At 39.8% G+C, this 15,582-nt stretch overlaps 1 protein-coding gene and 1 long non-coding RNA gene across 3 annotated transcripts; one reads left to right on the forward strand and one right to left on the reverse strand.

Moving 5' to 3' along the window:
* Positions 1-3,088: 3,088 nt before the first annotated feature.
* Positions 3,089-6,223, reverse strand: LOC109194738 (uncharacterized). Its single transcript, XR_002056496.1, has 2 exons — positions 6,188-6,223; positions 3,089-3,271 (listed from the first exon to the last, which is right to left on the reverse strand). It is a non-coding gene; the product is annotated as an uncharacterized LOC109194738 (long non-coding RNA).
* Positions 4,743-15,467, forward strand: si:ch211-142k18.1 (uncharacterized). 2 transcript variants are annotated; one of them, XM_005460291.4, is made up of 3 exons: positions 4,743-5,462; positions 12,603-13,150; positions 14,309-15,467. In XM_005460291.4, the coding sequence occupies exons 2-3, from the start codon at positions 12,609-12,611 to the stop codon at positions 14,445-14,447; spliced, it is 681 nt and encodes a 226-aa protein (XP_005460348.1). In that variant the 5' UTR covers positions 4,743-5,462; positions 12,603-12,608; the 3' UTR covers positions 14,448-15,467. The 2 variants fall into 2 exon arrangements, with proteins under 2 accessions (XP_005460348.1, XP_005460347.1); XM_005460290.4 differs by lacking the exon at positions 4,743-5,462 and adding an exon at positions 8,057-8,340.
* Positions 15,468-15,582: the final 115 nt, after the last annotated feature.

Genomic DNA, 15,582 nt, shown 5'->3' on the forward strand with positions numbered 1-15,582 from the left:
AGGGTCAAAAAAGTCTGATTTGATGCGCTTTTGCCTGCAGTGTGAATGTAGCCTAAGTAAAATCAAACACATGCTGTTACTAAGCTAGTCCCTTTAGGGGTCACTACAGTGGATCATCTGCCTCTGTCTCACCTATCCCCAGCATCTTCCCCTGTCACACCAACCCTTCATTCTTCACTTTGTCCACTACACTGTGGTCTTCCTCTTGTCCTCATGTCATACTCATCATTTGTCCAATATAACCACTCATTCTCCTGCACATGTCCCAGTCATCCAATCCTTTCCTCACTAACTTTATCTTCAAACCCTTCAACCTGAGTTGTCCCTCTGATATACTCATTTTTTAATCATGTACCTCCTGGTCACCCTCAGTTAGCATCTTCTTAACTGGGCTTGGGACAGGCAGTAGGAGTACACTGCCATATGACACCCCGGTATGGGTTTGGCAATTATCATATAATATATTGTTTTTAGGTCATATTGCATGGTGCACATTTTTTTATTGCATTGCATTATACTGTTAGAGTGCTGCAATATTTGTAATTTTCGTTGGTTCATGCACGCATCTTGCTTCCGGCAGTAGTGGCAGAAAGAAAATGAATATGCAACAAATGTGCAGGTGCAGAGCTGTGGGCCTGCATAGTCTTAGCAAGAAATTATTCACAATGTAGATATAATGTGTTTTGTTTCAAAGGTCATTTATTTTTCTCTAAAAGCAGATTGTAAGTTGGGCAGGAAGTCTCTTTCCTTGTAAAAGTTATTTTTTCAAATCTAATGAGCTAATCTCAAATTCATGGATATATTTTTTAAATGGGTCAGACTTTTAAATAATGCTGGACTAAACAAAAATGTGAGAAAAAAAGACTCAGTGAACACCTTCCCTTCTGTTGATCCTGAGGTAGATCAGCAAGCTTAAGGACTTAAGGATTCAGTGACATAAAAAACAAGTTGCTTTAAAATTTGTTAGCAGTAACATCTGACACCCCGTTTATTTAACACCTCCCAGTCTCGTGGAGGTGATCAAAGTGTCTTCTGGTTTCTCTCCAGCAGTGTACACCCCTCTGCTGGAACAACACGTCTCGCCTAAGCCACACAAATCAATAAAACGAACCACAGGAATATTGCGAGAGCAAGGAGTCAACAGTGCATTATCTCCCTTGAATTTAATTATCGTGAGCTACACTGTGGAAGATGCCCAAGCTCTTAAAGATACTGCAGTTAAACAGTCAACAGCATGTTAGAAAAAAGTTGTGCAAAGTTGTCCAGAATGAATGTTTCACATGTTTGTTTGTGCAAATGTGAACTTTACCTAATAGTAATAATAAAAATGGTAATAACAGTAATGTAAAACAGATTCAATACAAAAACAATATTTGTATAAATGTATGTATTTGTTATACCTTACTTTAATATACTATTTTTAGTGTCATTTAATTTCCATGTAATTTTGTTTCACAGGCTTTCCTGTAAATGGCAGCATAGCTGTAAGAGGATGGCATCAGCCAGTGATTTCCATTATGCAGTCATCCATTGTGTCCTCTCAGTCTCCAGGAAGCATACAAACTGGCTAATTATGTTTGTCTTATTACATTTTGGCTTTCCTTCTAACCATTTGTCATATATTTATCTGGGGACATTTAATTACATTAACTATAAGCTAAGAGAAAATGGGATGTTAAGCACACTGCCTCTGACATGTGCAGACACTTCCATTTCCATTGGTCCAAATCACTGTCAGCCTGATTGATCAGGATTCACAATATCCTTAGGCTGCCTCATTTCCTGCTGGTTGACTTTTATAATGAGGTCTGGATGAAGGCCTGGGTTTTCTTTTTCAAGGGTGGCATCTGTTGTGAAACACATAACGTAGCAAAGACAGCTTGTGCATAGTCAAATGTCTTTTCAGTGCACGCCACTGCACCTTACACCCTCTTAGTATCCACTTAAACACGGCTGAGGGTGTAGATTTCCATTTTTGTAAAATGAGGTGCAGCTTTAAGAAGCTATGATGGCACTTTGGATATCCTCAACCTGTGACCCTGTGGCATTAGGGACTTTGTCAGTCACAGCTGAAATGTTTCTGTAATGCAATGTCTGTGTCCTGGATATCCTTTGAAAACTATAAGTGTGTATAGTGTAATCAGAGAACAGGTCAAATATAATGCATAATATATGAATTGCAACAAACACGATCTGGCATTTCCTTAATTAAAATTCTCATTTTCCAACCTTATTCCCAAATATGGGCAATAAACCTACTGACTGATGGTTTTATCCAACAGTCAAGCTACTCAGTGATGGTGAAACTCAGGGATGTCACCATTTCCAACACGTGTTACTCTGCATAAACTGAGAGCCTGTGTGAACTGCAAAAAGCTCATTTTAGGTTGTTGTTTTAAAATATCCAGGTGTTGCCTGTGTCAGATTAATTGAAGGACAGCGAGCGGAACTCGGTGAAAATAATCTCATTTAAAAAAGAAACGTGTCGCACTCTAATAGGGATCTTTGTTCAATGCCTGCAAGGAGGCAGGCTTCTGAATGCCTTCATAAAGTCTACGAGCTGTAGTAGATAAAGGCCAACAACATGTACATGTACATTCAGTAAATGGATAAATCCAGTTCCCCCTTTCTCCTTCAGTTTGGAGTTAATAAGAAACAGTATATATATATATATATATTGCCTTTTATGGAGGCACACAGATATTGCATGACACGCCAGTATGTGCAAGCATATGTCAACATCACTCACTAATGAGCCTTCATTGCTGTTATTTAAGGTAAGTGTTGTGTCAGGGACCTCAAAAACTGCAACTGTTACAGAAAACAGCATTCATAAAACGAAAAAGCGAACATTATCACAAATCCCCGCCTGGTACTTCCAAAGCTTCCAATCTGCGCTGTAAAAGGAAACATGGACAAAGTGGCAGAGCATGCTGGGTCTGAGCACTAAGAAAAGCTTGAACTGCATCTGGGTCCCAGAGTGGATTAGCAGAGTTTATCAGCACCAGCACACAGTGGCACTCATTGGTTGCAAACTGCTGTGGATAAGTGGCTGCAGAGAGCGCCGAGTCCTTGGCCTTGGTCAACAACAGCCCTCGGGGCACACGGGGTGCTGGTCAATTAGGAAATGCTGAAACAGTTTCTTGGTCGATGTATTCACGGTCAGAGTCTAATCTACTATGTGTTTTGCAAACACTCCAGTGGATTCACGTTGTACTTTCACTTGAAATTAAATTCTTATTAGATGAGCTTAAGATGAGCGTGGGTTAAACTGGAGGGAGAAAAGCAAAAGGAGAATGAAGAGTGATTTAAAAAAGACCTATTTGTTTTTGTTAATGGGAATAATATTACAGCCCATGTTATCGAGTATCTGCTTACAGAGAAAAAGGAAGAATATTAAAAGACAGTGTTTAAAATTGTACTTTCTCCCCTAAAAATCCCAGTTATAGATGACTGGATTTTCTGCCTGCTATACAAATTTAAAAAAGCTATCTCTAAAACATTTTCCCGTGTAATGGAAGCTGCTTCACCTCACTGCCACACCATGTAACATTCATTGGAGGTGTCAAGGATTTAGACATAGTTTACATTTAAGAAGAAGAACACCTTCCATATGTTTCCTGCCTGACCTTTGTGGAAAATACAGATCATCCCTGACATGCTGCATGCATGTTTAAACATGGCTAAAGGCTTTTACGTTTAACAAAGACCATCTGCATTTGTGCAGTATCAGGGCTAACACGTGTGCTGTTGTTTTTCCAAACCTCTTCAAGGTTCTTTAAAGTGTTGTAAGGACTAGGTGGATAAAATAGTAAAAACAAGAATTTTTATGAAAGATTGTAGATTACACATTTTGGTGATGAGTGTACAGCTATATGAAGTCGTGATTTTTGAATACTTCTGCAGCATTACATATGATTTTGGTTTGTTTAAAATGCTTGGGTTGATTCAGCCAAATAAGTATTTGGACATGGGTTCAGAATAAACAGCTGGGATCTCTGAAAAGCACAGTACTGTGTGACACTACAGATGTAATTTAAGCACCTAAAGCCAAATGTTTAATTTCTTCTTTTGCCCAAATACTGATTCACCAAAAATGCTGAGGAAGAGATGTGAAGAAGGTTAGGGTTTTGTTTTGAAAAACCTTGAAATACAAGTTTTTAGATATCAGGAGATAATTAAAATAATAAATTAAAATTTCAAATGAACAACAAGACCTGAAATATTACACTGTGGAATATTTTAGCCGAGAAAATGTTCAGGATGGTTGTGAATCTTCCCATGAATGGACATGCCAGCAAATGCATCCCAAGGTCAGACTCTGCAGAGAAACTGCAAAAAACCCAGGAGCTACATCTCAGACTCTCCAGGCTTCAGTTAGCATGATAAATGTTATTGTTTATGACAGTGCAGTTAGAAAAGATGGAAGAAATATGGCTTTTTCAAAAAGGTTGCCAGGTGAAACCCTCTTCTTTCTAAAACAAACAAACAAACAAAAAAAAACCCCAAAACCCAAATAAACATGACAACATATATGCACAGCCCCATGCTTGGTGACAATTAAACACAGCATATCAGCACAATCACATCATACTAACTGTCAAGCAGGGAGGTGGAGGGGTGATGATAGCAATTTATGTGTGTTTATGCTATTAAAAAGGTCAAACATAATTACGTCCTTTCATCAAAACTGTGTTGAAACTGTGACATGACACAAACCAGGAGTAAATATCTGATTATCTATGACTAAAAATGTGTTTATCTTCTCCTGGAGGTGAGTTAAGATGTTAAGATCAGGGAGCTGTCAATGTAGTTACATCATGTTTGGAATTTAGATGTAGATAAAAATCAAAGATCTCTTTCTTGCCCTTTTAAATTCAGCCCTCGAGTCAAAATTTGTGCTGCAGCAGTTATCATGAATCACAGAAACCATAACTGATTGGGATTATTGGTCGCCATCAGCGGCTGTCACAGATTTAGTCGTACTTCCAAGATTGATATTTCTGTCAGCGAATCCACCTGCGCTTATTCACTTTTTAATCATTCCAGAAAGATTTTTCTTTTCTTTTTTTCTTTTCTTGCCTACTAACCTGCATTTAAGACACAAGAAGTTCAGTAAAAGTAGGGCGAGAGCACATAATCATTGATACCTGGTGTGAAAATGCACTCTGTCAGCATTGCCAGCATCAACAACCTGACACAAATGGTTTGATCATTAACTGTATCATTTTCAACTTGTGTTACTTTAAGAAGTAAAAATCTTTTATGACTCTTTTTGTGAGAGTGACCAGAAACTATGTCAGGTTTTCCAGCTGTACTGTGCAGCTATGAAACTCCTCAAACAAGGTCCGCAGATGATGGAAAGTTCATCAGCAGCAGGAACACAGGATCAGCAGCCCCGAGGGAGCAAGAGTAAGATGAGCTGACTGAACTAACACCAGCAGTCCAGAAGCTGTTGAAAGGTACGGGGGAGGTGGGGAGGCTGGAGGTTCAGTGTTTTGATGCTTATCCTTTGACACGTGAAAGAAGTCAAGTACTATGACCAGAATCCAATTGTTTATGTATTTGGCTTCGATATCTGTTGATTGGCCTATTCATTCACTATATAATAGATTTTTTACAGTAGTTTTTACCAGACATAAATTCCCTTAAACTACAAAAAGTGACTAACTATTAAAAATTTCCCAGGAACCAACATCGTCACACGAAAGAGCATCAAGGCAGTACTGGATGCCAAGGGATCGTCTTTTAAAGAGTAATAAAGTCTGCATTTGGAGGTTCAGGAGTTGTCTGTTGATTGTAACACAAATTTGTAGAGCGGGGGACTCTGTTTGTGACCTTACTTTAGCAGCTTTCTGTTTTCCACTTGTTCACTCACTCACTAGATCTGGGCATTAAAAACTACTTGGTTAAGGAACTTAACCAAGTAGTAGCGATGCGTTTGATACATCCACTGACAATATTAACCCTGCAATTTATCCTTAGCCAGTGTATTTTATAGCGACCCTTTACAAGCATCCGTGAGTGACAAGCCGGGAGTGAGTATCCATTTCATTATTGCAGTAACCTTATAACTGTCATGATCCTGGGTCTATGACCCAGCGTTTTGAGTTTATTGTTATTATTTTCCAGTTTCTGCTGTTTTGTATTTGTTCTTAGGGTTTGAGTTGTGTTCTATCATCCCTACCTGTGTCTCTCCTCTGTGTTCTGTTCGTGTCCCCAGTTGGTTGTGTAAAGCAGTCTGTGTGTTTCCTGTTTTACTTTGTAGGTTTGTGTCTCGTTATGTCCATTAGTTCCAGCTGTTTCCCCTCCTGTGTGCTATTTCCTGATTACCTGATGTGTGTATTTATACTGCGTCTCTGCTTGTGCTCCTCGTCGCGTCGTCTGTGTTTCTCTGTGAATCTCTGTGTACTCCGCATTATCCCGTGTTTCTCCATGTCTCTCTGTGCTCCTCGCTCCGTGTCCTCCTTTTTGTATTAATTTTCCCAGTTTAGGTTTATGTTCGGTTCTGCTCCACACCTTGGTTTTGTGCACTGTAAATAAAACCCACTTGCACCTTCGCCACTGTCTGCTATTGGATCCTCCTTTCTCACCTTCATACGACTGCGGCCCCAGTCATGACAATAACAAACCCAGCAGACGACTGTAACTTTACAATCACAAGAAGACTTTTATTTATGCAACTCTCTCAACCTACATACTAATTAGCTGTATGCATCCCTTGGTTTAAATAATTTCCCTTATTTAAACCAGGGGACAGTCTCACCAAATGTCCATGAGTGTCTAAAAATGAACGTCCATCTTCGCTCCAGCTCATTTAAAGACACATTTCAGTGTCCAGTGTAAGCGTTAGTATTGTCTGTGATGTAGCAAGAGCACAAAAAAGGGAAAAAGCTGACTTTATGAAACATCACTTTATTCAAAATTTTCAAACAGGGCCTTGAAAGACGATGACTCTGTTTATAATTTTATGACATATCAGATTCACATTTAGCTGATTTAGGTGCTCGGCAGCTGTACCAACCCTTTGCACCTCTCTGTTATCACTTTTTTAATTGCATTATAGATAGCTGGAGACTTTAGATTGTGTTACAGCTGTTGCAACTGATGTTAAACACCCATGATTAACACTACCTCTCACTTTTAACAACACAAAAACTAAATATGCAAATCCTAATAGTCCTGTTTATTGAATACCCTTTCATGAGGTCATAAAAACTGATTTCTTTAGTAGCTTGTCACTTTTACCTTTGGTACAAAGAAGTTTTTACATTTAATTTAAATAACAGTGACAATACAACTACGGTTTTATTCAATTAAAGGTTTCATTACCTTTGTTTGGATACATTTAATTTTGCTTCTTCGGGGACAGATCATTCCCATCTAAAACATCCAAACCACCATGTGCTTCAGTCTTGTACCCACACTGTTCTAATTAAAATAATCATAGACTTTCTTTGAACTAATGAGCTGCATAACCATAAAATATTCATGTCTGTCTGGAATCCATTTGTTTGTCGTTTATAAAGCAGAAAGCTTGCAATATGAGTTAAATATTTGCCTTTTGAATGCATATGTTTCATTTAAAAGCCAGTATATTTCTTTCACAATTAATTAAAATACATGTTTTTTTGCTCCGTTATTTGATGCTAGGGACTCCTTGAGGCACTGCTTCTATGCTGAAGATATAATTTTAAAGTAATGATTTATTATATTTTGATTTTAATTGTTTTCCCCTAAAAATACAATAAACTTGTCTCTGTGTTTTCAACCCTCTATCCTTCGATGCTGCTTCTTTTGCATTGTAAACTACAATAACGTCACAGCAGTGCAAGACCTGGCTTTATTACATATTAAAAGTATAGTGTGTACTTTGTACTTTAATAAATAAGAAATGTGCATCTAGCATGGTCGTAAAAAACATTTCCCCCACACCGAGGAACCCTCATGCAGAGCCCCCAGATGTGAAGTAGATCACACTCCTTTCACTTCCTCTCCTTCTGCCAGCCCCTCTTTCCACTGCGAAGAAAGAAATCATTCAGTTTTGGCCTTTTTTGAAAACATACCCCGCAGCCCCCCTACCACTCTTCCCTTCCCCTACCAACCCCTCCCAACAGCAGGCAGGGGCACACAGACGACCACACTCTCCAGCCAAACCCTAATTGTGTGTGCGTGTGTCTGCATTTTTTTCCACTGACATGAAGAAGGGGAGCAGAGCGAGTATTTACGCGCTCCACTTGGAAATTGTAGTCCTGGAGCTTTTGAGTTGATTTGCGTGACTGAAAGAGTGGAAGTGGCAGAATCTAGCGTTTCTCTATCCGAAAAAATTCCCGGACGCAGGTAAGTTTGGTGATTGGATTTATGAGAGTCTGAGTTTAGTGTACAGTATTAATGGGAAAGTGGCTGCTTTCTCACTGTGTACTCCCCCTGGTAGAAGTAGATAAATTTGAATTTCACAGCCTTTTGTTCATTTTTATGGCACTTGTATAAAGTTTTGTGTGAAAGAGCTGCTGTTGGTGTGGACGGCTGCTTTTGAGTTGAACAGAAATTTAAAGGGATGGTGTTTTTTGTTTGTTTTTTTTCACTGTCAGAAAAAAGCATATGCATATAAAAAGGTCACATTATAGTGTTCATATATTGCGTAGTTGTGTGCATGCAAAAATGTCTCCACTTTTTATCACTATGCTAACAAGGACGTTTCTAACTTCCAGGCTTTAACACTACGGTCTCTGCTCTGCTACCTCACTGTTACGACTCCTTGTCCCACTAACACTGTAGCAAGTCTGTGTGTTGTGACATTTGTGAAGCCCACCTGTTCAGGCTTTAAGAAGAGGGGTGGGGGGGCAACAAGACACCACAAACACTCAGGTTCACTTAACCCACAGACATGGGAAAGAGCATGGCCACATTTAGAGATTTGATTGGAAATGCATTTCTGCAAGTGACATCATTTTCACTTTGATTCCAGTAATTAAGATTTCAATAATCTGTCCTTTTTTCCTTCTATTTCATGTAGATTTGCTACATTTTATTCCATTAAAAGACAGTTTAAAGATGCTGACATGCACTTCAGAAAAGAGTGATGACCAGTTGATTATGAGGGTAACTGAAAGAGTTTACTGAATTAAAATTATTCTTAAATCAGCAGAACAGCATAACAAAAACTCTGCTTAATGCATAGAACAAACGGCTAAAGTGTCCTAATGCTGGTGTGTGAGCTTATGGCTGCTTTCCCTCTGCAGACAAGCTTCTTCTATTTTAAGCCAAAAGAAAAGTCAGCCTATAAAAACAGATCCTTCCTCTGAAGCCAAAAAAAGGTCACTATGGGCCACGGAGAGTCAAACACAAACCCTGTTTCAAAACCATAAGACGCCAGCGTGGAAACTGTTCAGACATTTTCCAAAGACAAAGGCAACTGCTGCCGCCACTCTGTGATGTAGACAGGAGCACATGTGCCTCTGGTCAGCGGCGTTTTTAATAGAATGAAATAATGCCACTAAACGTCCTTTGAGTCGCACCCGCGACTGCTGCGGCGGGAGCTGAACACAGAGACAATAACATTTTTCAAGATTAATTGCGTTTCCATTTGGCTGTATTATGTCATTAGGCTGAAAGTTGTCACTCCTGGCCATAAGGTTTGGATTTATTAACATCCAAACGAGTGCAGTGGAAGTTCACGGTGATAAAAAGTTTTGGATATGCTGCATCTCCACACTTGCAGGGCATTAAATGTCTGCTCTCCGCTTATCACAGGTTTCACATTGAACTCACCTACTAGTTTCTCTGACTTGTTAATCTAATCTGCTGGAGTGAGTCAGCTTACTAAGAAGTTAAACACAAATTGTAGACTTATATAGGGCTTTTTCTAATATACAACCAATTAGTTTGAGGACAACACTGGAGGATATCTACATTATCGCACAGCTGTCTGCAAGGACTCAAATAGTCAAAATAATAAACCCCATTCATACAGTATGAGATTTTTATTGATCAAAATTCTGTTACAATGTGCATGTCAGTCAAAAGAAAGCATTCTTCTTACTCTAACATAATGACGTCAGGCTCCTGGACTGTGTCTGTGCCTCAAGGTTTCTGTTGGCTACTTGTCTTACAGCAGCCACAGCAAGCAGTGTGTGAGGTCACCATTTAAACTAATCACAAACAGAAGGAGACAACAGTTGGTCGTTTGATGGGCTTTTGCCCTGCAACAGCTCATCTTTTAAAAAAAAGAAAAAAAAAGGAGACAGTGTTTACAGTGTGCAGCTGGCAGGAGTGGACATTTGTATTTCTCAACAAGACAGAGTAATAGGTGAAAGTCAAGCAACTCTGATTTCTAGTTCAGCTGTTGGGAGCTAAAATACTTTCAAGGCTGCTGTGAAAGTAAACCAAATGTGCTCTGACAGCAGAAAAAGGTCTGCAATGCTTCAACCTCAGACCAGACTCAGTTTGAAAAAACAACCATATATATATTTCCAGATGGAGAAGACAGAAGCTTAAAATGGAAATCGTCGACATGATAAAGTGACAATGCAGCTGTTTCATTGAGAACTGCAACACATGGGAAGGAAGAGCCTCTCATGTGTTGAGCTTGGGATAACAATCCCTCACTGTTGTGTTTACAAGGTGAATAGATGTCATGAAAGATCCCAAGACAACCGCTGGTTACCAGAAACCACACACACCCTGCTGCAAGGGTACTATTGTCAGCTCTTACAACCCTAGCGTGGCACAACTCATGGATCTGCTGAGCCATGGCTCAACCACAGAATGTAAAGCATGCTGTAGTAAATAACCACAACCCAAGCCACATAAAATGTTCCCCTATTTATACTTTTTACAGCATTTACAGAGCATGGAAAGGGTTTGTTTGGTTTAACCAATCACATTTGAATTGAACGTTTTCCCTTTAAAGGCACAGGCAAAGCTGAAATAATCAAAAAACATTTGAGGGACTAAAAGTATTTATTATTTATTTATTCGTTACAAAAAGTAAACAAACAATAAAAAAATTGTTGTGCAATCTGAGCATTAAAATTAAAAACTTGAACATCTGAGAGGATGCATCTAGTTTCAGACTGAGTGTGACAGAAAGAATCACAACAAATGTCGGCCACACATAACAACACGATGAACGAGGCCACACACGCCTTTGCCCAAAAAAATGGATGTACAGTTAAAGGAGCATCCAAAGAAGCTGAGTCTTCCAGAAGGAAAGATGAGGATGGCTTTTCCCATTCTGTGAAAAATCGTGTGGGCAAATAGATGATCAGTATCAGAAATGGTGGGATCATCTACAGCTAATCTCTGTGTGTAAGAGACGAGGCTGTAAACCAATAGCTGGAGACACTGCTGGAGTAGAAATCACTGCACAAGCTTGGGAACACTTCCCCAAACCATCGTCATCACTGCATCCACATATTCAAGTCAAAACTATGCCATGCAAAGCACACTCATACATGGCCAAGATCCACAAACTATATGCTTGTTTAAGGACTGAGGTAACGTGGAAAACTGTTCAAACTGTTTCTGGGGTCTGAAAGCAAAATTCTGTTTGGAAATCATCCTCTGGGCTACAGATAAAAGGGATTATCCAGCTTGATCAGCATCAGTAATCGGGGGACATGAGTGCACATGGCAAGACCCAGCAAACATTTCGATGTTGAATAACCACCTGGCTTTTCTCGCTGTAACTCTAAGTTAGAAAAACAGTTCCAACTTGTTAAACTCGTTATCTGCTGGAGATAATTTTTCAGCATCACCTGGATGTCCTTTTTTGGCCCTCTCGCAAAGGAAGACATCATTTTACATGATCTTTTTTATCCACTAACAAAATGAAACAAAACATTCTCACTTCAGACGAGGGTGAGAACGCAGCGAACCTGAGCTGTTGACCTGTAGCTTAACCGAGTTAGCTGTTAGCTGCCGACGTGTCAAGGTACAGAGTGTACAACATTGTGGGGCAGAGGCGTTGCATCTGAGACAGCCCAGGCACGTTTAACAGCAACAACAAATGAGACCAAATTTACATTTAGAAAAAATACCAAACAGCGCTGTTTATTTATTTATTTTAAAAAGAAAGAAAAAAAAAACAGCCTCCAGTTATACTAGTCCACGTATGCAGTGTGGCTGCCTGTTCACAACGGTTGATTGACCAAATTAGTGCGGTCTTTCACACAATGAAAACATCTGGCACACTGTGAAATTAAAAATACAACAGAGCAGGCGCTGCACGTTTAAAATGAAGTCTTCAGCTTCCAGATTCCTGCAGAGTGTTGCTTAAGAACTCATTTTTGCTTATCACAGCTGCATATTTAGAAATGTTTCTGCCAAACATGAGACCATAAAAATATCTTAAATGTAAATAAGATGTAAATAAGCTCAGCTTCAGCACTGAATACATGGTGTTTGTGCCATTTATACAAATTACATGCATGCATTGTGTTTTATGAATTCTAATTTACAACATGAAGAGTATCCCAGCTTTTTTACTAATTAAGTATGTAAGTGAAGTAACCCAGCCCACCTTCATATTTATCTCACTCAGTTTTATTATCTTCACCAGTTGGCCAAGTTCGCAGTCACTCACTTCTACCTCTTTTCAGGTTACCATGCGATATTGTTGGACAAACGTCATCTTGGCTTTGGTATCCATGGCAACCCTAGCACAGTGCCAAAGTGGAGATGGGGACTGGGGTTCAGGCTTTGACATCTACTCTGTGATAATGGCCACCAATAACACATTGCAGGCTGTTGGTGATGAGCCTGCGAAGGTAAAAAACAGCCACGACTGGACCACAATGGCAGCATCCTCACCATCACCTACACCTGAGCTCCACCACGAGCCCCAGTCGGACAGGTGCTCGGTCCACTTCAGCACCAACACTGCTTCAGCTCGAAGACTGAAGGCCCAGAGAGAGGAGCTGGCCTACCTGCAGGCCATACAGCATGGGAACAAGGCAGTGATGGAGAACTTAGTGCAATTTGTAGGGGATGAGCTGGGAGATCAGCGCTATGAAGATGTGATCAAGGAAAATGTCATTGGCATTCAAGAGGACCAGAAGAGCTGCCACGAGGTGGTAGAAAAAGCAGAAGAGGATCTAAAAAAGCAGCTGGAGGGAGACGTGCCGGACTCCTTCTCTGGGATCCACAAGTGAGTGCAGTAAATCAAATGTGTTTGTGCCAAACGTCATAAAGTTAACAGCTGAAATGTAAAGACGACAGCTAAAAAGAAAAAGAAAAAAACTGCTGTTTGTTTCTGTAGCGAAGATTAATTAACTGTCGTAGCACATATATTGAAGATACTGTGGGGAAAGGCGACGTAAAAAAGAGAAGATATAGGTTGAATTAAATCTATCACCAGCCCACATAGCAGACAGGTCTGGGCCAGATCTGGTGTCAGGCCGGCACTGCTGAAGTTGACTTCTGGCATGGTAAGTGGTATGTCATCCAGATATGGGCCAGGCCTGGTGTAGATGGCACTGTCTGTGTGATAGCATGCCATATCTGGCCCGATCATGGTTTGGTTTGTGTGGTCCGGGCTCACAGAAAACAGGTCTGGCCCGGATCCGGCATCAAGCTGGCACTTCTGACTGACTGATGTCATGGCAGAGTGTATGTCAACCAGATGTGGGCCAGGTCTGGCAATGATGGCACTGTTTGGGATTTGGACTTTTTAATTGGAAAACACAAGCTTTGGAAAAATCTGATAACCATTATTCAACTATTCCAGAATCATAAATTAAAACACTACCAAAAAAAAAAATAGATTAAACTAGATTAATCATTAATAATAAAATAATAATTGGTTACCAAACTGAGACTTATTTTAGCTATCTGAAGCTGACACACTGTGTAAAAACCAATTTCTGATATAAAAGGCAAAGAGACTAAAAGGTGGTTAAAAAAAGGGAACTTTAATCTTGTTTTTTTGGAAGTACCTAAACACCTCGCAATTAGAAGAAATAAATCTCTGGATAATCAGCAGGTGACACAGGGAAAAATGTGCTGAAATGAAAAAGATTGAGGACTAAATACACACCAGGGAACTATGGTAACAAGGCAAAGATGAACTCAATGAGACAATAACAAGGGCAGGAGAAGAACAAAGATAGGCAACAAAAAGTATCACAAAGAGACCCCGTGGCATATAAGTGGTAGTTTCTTGAACACGTGATCCCCCCCATTATATTATCGTGTCCTCACATTTTCTTTTTATTACCCTCTGCTGTTGTTTCTTCTTGTGTCCGGTGCTTTCTCCTTGTCATCACTCACTCGGCCGGCCACCTGGACTGTTGGTCCTGCGGAGCAGAATCAGAGAGGAGTCCTTGGCCTTTGAAGACATGCTTCGTGCTGCCGCGGACATCGCCAGCAGGCTGGAGAGCTCAGCACAGGCCCTGCACACTTCATTCACCAAGCAAATGAAAGACATTGTGAAAATCCATCGCTGAGAAAGCATTGAAAAGTGTTTTGAAAAGTGTTTACGCATCATCCTTGAACTTGTGAATGATGGTTGGCATTCCGTGAGGTCTCAAATTCAGGAAATATACCCTCTCGCCATTTTATAATTGTATTTTTATGTACATGTGCTGAGCATTGCTGGGATGCAACAGTATGTTAAGGTTAGACTTCACATCAACTGAAGCAGTCAACGAAGATGGATTGTTGACACCTCCCTTTCACAGAATATCCCCAGGACGGATGACATATGATTTTCCATCCACGCATTATTCATGGAATTTTTGTGAGGTCAAATATGGGAACAGCATGCAGTGCAGCTTTGAGCTAAGCTCGGTGTTTATGGATCAAAATAGATGGGCCTTCAGAGAACAAAACATAATGACTCTGTTACTCTTCTCCAGGGGAAGCTATGGGTTGGCCATCTGGTTCCAGGGTAAGGATGGAGTCTGGGATATACTTATAATGACTATGTGGTAATAGAGATTTTATTTCTGCAACAATAAGTGAAGGACAGGACTGGAACAACCAATAAAGGGTTTGTTTTCTTAAGAGAAATATCCATGGGGATAAGTTTCTATATGAATATTAAGACAGATCCTATGATTAGAGAAAAAAAAAGGATAAACTGTCTATGCAAGATATGTTTGCAGTTTCCCGGCTTAAGAAACCTATTTAAACAAGGTTTCTCTTTAATCCCGGTAGGACTTCCTGAAGGGGGCTGCCTTTTCATTTTTTAAAATAAAATATGTAGCATTATATTTTGGAAAATAGATTTATGTTCAATCTTGTAAACGGCAAAAATATATATAAATAAAGCACCTTGTTGTTTGATGTTTTTTACACTTACATTGTTTTTAAACAAAAATATTCATTATGGTGTTTTCACAGCTCCTGTGCTCATCAGTAGTTTGGGGTACAAACTTCACTCACCCGGTCTGCCCTCTAGCTGTTTTCCAAATATATATCGCACCATGTTGTGCCGTGTTCAGCTTCACGTCACTCGTCAGAGTCGTCACTCATTCTTTGGATGTTTCAAAGAATAAATACTGTATTAAAGTCGAGGCTCATAACTTTTTAATGCATTTTTAACTTGGTTTCTTGAATAGCTGCTCAGCATTTAAACAC

Source organism: Oreochromis niloticus, linkage group LG15 (assembly GCF_001858045.2).
Source record: "Oreochromis niloticus isolate F11D_XX linkage group LG15, O_niloticus_UMD_NMBU, whole genome shotgun sequence".
NCBI classification, from domain to species: Eukaryota; Metazoa; Chordata; class Actinopteri; order Cichliformes; family Cichlidae; genus Oreochromis; species Oreochromis niloticus.